This window comes from Anopheles ziemanni, chromosome 2 (assembly GCF_943734765.1).
Source record: "Anopheles ziemanni chromosome 2, idAnoZiCoDA_A2_x.2, whole genome shotgun sequence".
Taxonomy (NCBI): domain Eukaryota; kingdom Metazoa; phylum Arthropoda; class Insecta; order Diptera; family Culicidae; genus Anopheles; species Anopheles ziemanni.
The window spans coordinates 51,276,414-51,282,599 of NC_080705.1; the positions used below are offsets into that span (position 1 = coordinate 51,276,414).

The following is a 6,186-nucleotide window of genomic DNA, read 5'->3' on the forward strand; positions in this document are numbered from 1 at the left end:
AAAGGGAGTTACAAAAAGGTTATAAAAGATAGTTGCAATAAAGCAAAACTCTCTCTTCCACCAAAAATCACCCGGGTAATTATAAAACGCAGCTGAAGCCATCCGAAACATACCCCGAAAGAAAACTCGCGCAAGAACATTGGTGCCGTGACCAGGATTCTTGAAATACGAACGTTGGTTAATTTTATCTTCGCGATTTCGGGCCGTTTTCATTGCGCGATACCATAAACGCTACGTACGCCGTTTTTCGATTCAAAATGCCCGCGGAACCCATCATCCTTTCGTCGAGAAGAGCGATCCTTCTCGTTTCACTCAGCCGTTACGAAAGCTTCGTTCGCGATTTTCAACAAGACCGTGATCTTGTTGAAGTAGAAGCCAGAATATCCAAGTTCGAAAGGTTATGTGAAGATCTTGAAAAGCTGCAGCAGGAGCTTGAAGACGGAGCTACAACCGAAGAGGAGGTCAAGCAAAATGAAGCTCTTCGCGCCGATTTCGAGCCTCGTTTGATACGGGTGGAAGCAGAACTGAAGGCAAAAAGACCCTCACAAGGCTCGTCATTTAATGCCACCGGTAATTCCTTGGCTGGTATTAAACTTCCGACCATATCACTGCCTCAGTTTCATGGGGATTACATGGAATGGCTTACGTTTCGGGACACGTTCGAGTGTCTGATTCACGACAACCGTGATCTTCCCGCCATCCAAAAGTTTCATTACTTGCGCGCAGCGATTAAGGGTGAAGCAGCACAAGTGATAGAAGCGATCACTATTAGCGCGGCAAATTACGAGATAGCGTGGCAGGCATTAACGGCGCGCTACTCCAACGAATATTTATTGAAAAAACGTCACTTGCAAGCACTGTTCACTATGACGCCCGCGAAAAGGGAAACCGCGACCGCACTGCACCTCTTAGTGGACGAGTTCGAACGGCACAAGAAAACCCTTGACCATCTTGGGGAAAGGACGGATACATGGGGTGTTTTGCTGGAACACTTGTTGTGCACCAAGTTGCCAACAAGCACACTGAGGGACTGGGAGGAGCACGCATCAAACGAAGAAAGCCCGACGTATGCTAGCCTGATTGTTTTCTTGCAGCGCCGTATGCGAGTGCTTGAAACGCTATCGGTGAACAAGGAGCAGGATGTCAGTTTTAGCGAAGCGCAACATCATACAAAACGGATGCCACCCACGCGGCTAGGAAGCTTTGCAGCGGCATCAAATGCTGTACGCAAATGCTCTCTGTGCGATTCAGAGCATTTTATTGCAAAGTGTTCCCGATTCATTGCATTGAGCCCGAACGAACGCCATCGCACCGTAATGAACGCACGATTATGTTTGAATTGCCTTCGAGACAATCACCGCGCCCGCGACTGCACTTCGCAGTACAAATGCCGCCACTGTAATTCACAACACCACACTATGTTGCACTCACACACGTCACAGGATCACTCTGCCGGAACATTCTCCACTGCCATGCCAGCTGCGAGCATTGGACCAGCCACTAACGATCACACGGCAAATCTTCAGCGAACTTTCGCAGCAGCAATGGAGCGAGCACCAACGCAGGTTTTGCTCCAAACTGCCATCATCAATATAGTTGATTCTTTCGGATTAGTTCATCCAGCTCGAGCACTTTTGGACAGTGCCTCGCAGCCTGATATGATAAGCAGTCAGCTCGCTCATCGACTGAGGCTAAAAAGAAAGAAGGTTAATGTTATGCTGCAGGGTGCAGGCCAATCTACCCGTCCGCTGAAAGAATCCGTTCACGCGAAGATTGCCTCACGAACGAAACAGTTTGAAGTGGGTGTCGAATTTTTGATTGTCGACAAGTTGATGGCTAATCTGCCGCTGCGGGACGTTAACACGACGAGCTGGAACATCCCGTCCGAGTTGATCCTAGCCGATCCAGAGTTCTACAAATCTTCGGCAATCGACATTATTCTTGGCGCTCGACATTATGCTGCTTTCTTCGAAGGTAGCGCCCAGCTCAAACTAGCACCTACCCTTCCAACTCTGCAGGAAAGCGTATTCGGATGGGTCGTCACTGGTTCGATTGGATCGCCAGAGCCTTCGGAAGGCACTTCTAATGTTGCTCACACGACAGCTGTAATTTGTATGACAACTCTAGAAGAATCCATCGAGCGGTTTTGGAAATCAGAAGAGTTATGGTTCAACGATGGCTACTCACCCGAAGAACGCCAATGTGAGGCTATTTACCGAAACACAACCCAGCGGGATCCATCGGGTCGATACATAGTTCGTCTTCCGAAGCAACCAGATTTCTTTGACAAACTTGGACTGTCAAGGGATATGGCTTTGAACCGCTTCATACTTCTCGAAAGAAGACTCCAACGTGATCCAGACCTAAAAGAAGAATACCACAAGTTCATGAAAGAGTACTTGGAACTGGGGCACATGACTCCCACGTCTCCAGCAGACAATGATCACGGGTATTACTTACCGCACCATCCCGTTTTGAAAGAATCTAGTACAACGACAAAGCTCCGGGTCGTTTTCGACGGATCAGCGAAGACATCTACTGGATATTCGCTAAACGATGCATTGCGTGTCGGTCCAGTAGTGCAAGACCAGTTGCTGGATATAATTCTTCGTTTTCGCACCTACAAAGTAGCGCTCGTTGGTGACATCGCGAAAATGTACAGGCAGATAGAAGTCCATCCTGATGACCGTCGGTTTCAACGCGTGTTGTTTCGATTCTCACCGGATGCTTCAGTGGAGACTTACGAGCTGAATACGGTGACCTACGGGCTTGCTCCATCTTCTTTTTTGGCTACGCGTACGTTGCTGCAGTTGGCCGAGGATGAAGGCACGAACTTTCAGCATGCTGCACAAGCTTTGGTTCAAAATTTCTACGTGGACGACTTCATCGGTGGTGCTGATTCAGAGGAGCAAGCAAAGCAGCTACGAGAGGAGCTCGATGAATTGTTAAAAAAGGGTGGATTCTCTCTGCGAAAATGGACCTCTAGTAAGTTGGCCGTGCTCTCTGGTTTGACGGAGGATCAGATCGGAACGCAGTCAACGCTTCAATTTATGCCCGACGAGAAGATAAAGGCACTCGGTATCGCTTGGGAGCCCGAAGCTGACGTTTTATCCTTCGAGTCGCGGATCGACGCCGACACTAGCTACCCCACAATGCGGTTAATATTCTCTGGCATCTCCCGAATGTTCGATCCGATAGGATTGATATCGCCGATCATCATTCGCGCTAAGTTGCTGATGCAGGAATTGTGGGTGCAGAAGCCTGGCTGGGATAATCCTGTTTCTGACAGCATCTATAAAAAGTGGACATCCATTAAATCCGACTGGCCAATTATTTCCGGTTATAAAAGTGATCGCTACGCTCTCTTACCTGATTCTCGCGTTCAGTTACATACGTTTTGTGATGCCTCTGAAGCCGCGTTCGGTGCATGTATTTACTCGCGTTGTGAAAACAAACAAGGACACGTACGAATCTCGCTATTAGCATCGAAGTCACGTTTAGCACCACTAAAACGGGTTACATTACCGCGATTAGAACTTAATGCAGCCGTTACAGGAGCGCATTTATACGATCGTGTGAAGCAGGCGATGGGACTCGAATCAGCGGAGTCATATTTTTGGTCCGACTCGACAGTTACGCTGCATTGGCTGAGTTCACCGCCCAACAATTGGAAAACGTATGTAGGCAATCGCGTCGCGGAGGTACAAGCCTACTCACATCTCCATCCCTGGAAACACATTGCGGGATGTTCGAATCCTGCTGACTTGGTATCACGAGGCGTGACCGCAGCAGATTTCGTGAAAAGTGCACTGTGGAGCAGCGGTCCAGAGTGGTTAATTCGTCCAGCGTCTGAATGGCCAAATTCAACACCAACGGTTGTGGATGGTGCCGAGCTAGAGATTCGTCAAGTGAGTGCAGCGGTTGCCGTCATCGAGACAGTGCATCCTTGGTTCGAGCGGTACTCATCATACACCAAGCTTCTACGCGTCATTGGGTATTGCCTTAGATTCGTGCGCAATGCTAAGGAGAAGTGCCGTACTCGCCGCGATCCATTGGAGCCCCCAGCGTCATCAACTATCACTCCGGACCTCATGGAAGCTGCTAAAACTGTGCTATGCAAGCTGGCACAGCAAGACGCATTTCCAACGGAGCTCGAGCGGTTGAGGAAGCGTGAGGTGGTTCCAAAGCGCTCACCACTTAGACGTCTGAGCCCGTTCATCGACAGCGAAGGAGTTATGAGAGTAGGAGGGCGCCTCAAGCTCTCACAACTGCCTTATCAATCGAAACATCCAATTCTTCTGCCCAAGAAGCACATCTTCGCACGCCGCATCGCAGAGCACCTTCATAGAGAACTCATACATGGTGGCGGAAGATTGCTGCTTTCCCAGATTCGCGAAGAATTTTGGCCACTCGACGGACGACATCTGGTGAAAAGCGTCGTTAGGCACTGCTTACGATGCATTCGCCAACAGCCCATACTTGCGCAGCAACAAATCGGGCAGTTACCATCATCGCGGATCACACCGAATCGACCGTTCGCGACCATCGGAGTGGACTATGCTGGGCCGATCTACCTACGACCGATCCACAAACGAGCAGAGCCCGCCAAAGCATACCTCTGCGTATTTGTTTGCTTTGCTACGAAGGCTGTTCACCTGGAACTAGTGGGTGATTTGACCACTGCTGGTTTCCTAGCATCACTTCGACGGTTTGCATCGCGCCGAGGACGTCCGTCCCATATCTACTCGGACAACGGTAAAAACTTCGAAGGCGCAGCCCGGGAGCTTAGTGAGCTATTCGAGATGCTCCATGATCAGGAGCAAAGCAACATCATCGTTTCGACTTGTGCTGATATGGGCATCACTTGGCACTTCAGTCCACCAAGGGCTCCACACTTTGGCGGATTGTGGGAAGCTGCAGTGAAGACCGCCAAAAGACACCTGTTTCGCCAGCTGGGCAGCACGAGACTGCCTTATGAAGGATACATCACTGTGCTGCACCAAATAGAGGCAGCAATGAATTCGCGTCCGCTGTTACCTATGTCGGACGACCCCAACGATTTAGCCGCTTTAACACCTGCACATTTTCTTATAGGCACATCCATGAACGCCATCCCCGAGCCGGACTATTCAAACCGAAAGACGTACACCCTGAGCGAGTGGCAGAAGTGGCAACTGCTCGTCCAGCGCTTCTGGAAACATTGGGCCAGCGAGTATCTACAAGAGATGCAAAGGGATACGATGAAGACCTGCAGCAATTCAGATTTTTCACCTGGCAGACTGGCAATCCTGATGGACGAGGCTCTTCCTACAACACAATGGCCACTCGCGCGGATAGTTGAGACACACCCCGGCACGGATAGTTTGACACGTGTGGTAACATTAAGAACTGCAAAGGGAATTTCGGTTAGGCCAATCGCTAAAATTTGCTTGCTACCGGAGGCAACAAACTGAGCTTATCACCACGTGGAGAATAATTGTTGACGAGTGTCAAGGGGGCGGAGGATGATCAGGCAAAAATTGACATTCAAACACGTAAACAAAAACATAGGCAATTATGGCAATTACGGCCATAATTGATTTATAGGGCCGAACCCGTAACGTCAAAAAGGGGAACTAAAAGGGAGTTACAAAAAGGTTATAAAAGATAGTTGCAATAAAGCAAAACTCTCTCTTCCACCAAAAATCACCCGGGTAATTATAAAACGCAGCTGAAGCCATCCGAAACATACCCCGAAAGAAAACTCGCGCAAGAACAATCGCTTCTGACCCTATTTCGAGATTGCCGGCCAGGAGTGAATGAGCTTTTACCTAACTGTGGATCGAACTGTTTTCTGCACGACCCCGCGATCGGGTGTCGAGCTGTCCCTGTTGTTGGGCCCCTGTCCTTCGAATGGCCGCGAGTGCTGTGTGTGATGGCTGGTGGCAGAATGATTTCATCATCAACCTCAACGTCTGTCAACGGTTTCCGCTTCACCGTTATTTCTTCCGTCAACCTACTTGGTAGCTTATCTTCCGAATAGTGATGAGAGCCTACATTAGTAGCCATCCACGTTTTGGGCCGAACAAACCGCTTCCAATCTAGACTGGAGCAGAGCGCTCCCCACCGTTTCGCAGCCTCTATACCGACGGAAATTATCTTTCGACTAACGTTGTAACTTGGCTGTATTATGTTGGGTATGTATCT

The 6,186-nt window shown here is 49.3% G+C and overlaps 1 protein-coding gene across 1 annotated transcript; it reads left to right on the forward strand.

Annotated features, from left to right (window-relative positions):
* The first annotated feature begins 257 nt into the window (after positions 1-257).
* Positions 258-5,453, forward strand: LOC131293809 (uncharacterized). Its single transcript, XM_058321869.1, has 2 exons — positions 258-1,142; positions 1,443-5,453. Exons 1-2 carry the CDS (start codon positions 258-260, stop codon positions 5,451-5,453), a joined length of 4,896 nt encoding a protein of 1,631 aa, XP_058177852.1.
* The last annotated feature ends 733 nt before the right edge of the window (positions 5,454-6,186 follow it).

What these genes read in the sequence shown, in the direction of transcription:
- LOC131293809 (XM_058321869.1), top strand. Translation starts at nt 258, where the DNA reads ATGCCCGCGGAACCCATCATCCTTTCGTCGAGAAGAGCGATCCTTCTC. An exon ending in CGGTGAACAAGGAGCAGGAT is followed by an intron (nt 1,143 to 1,442) that starts GTCAGTTTTAGC and finishes CACACGTCACAG; the next exon opens with GATCACTCTGCCGGAACATT.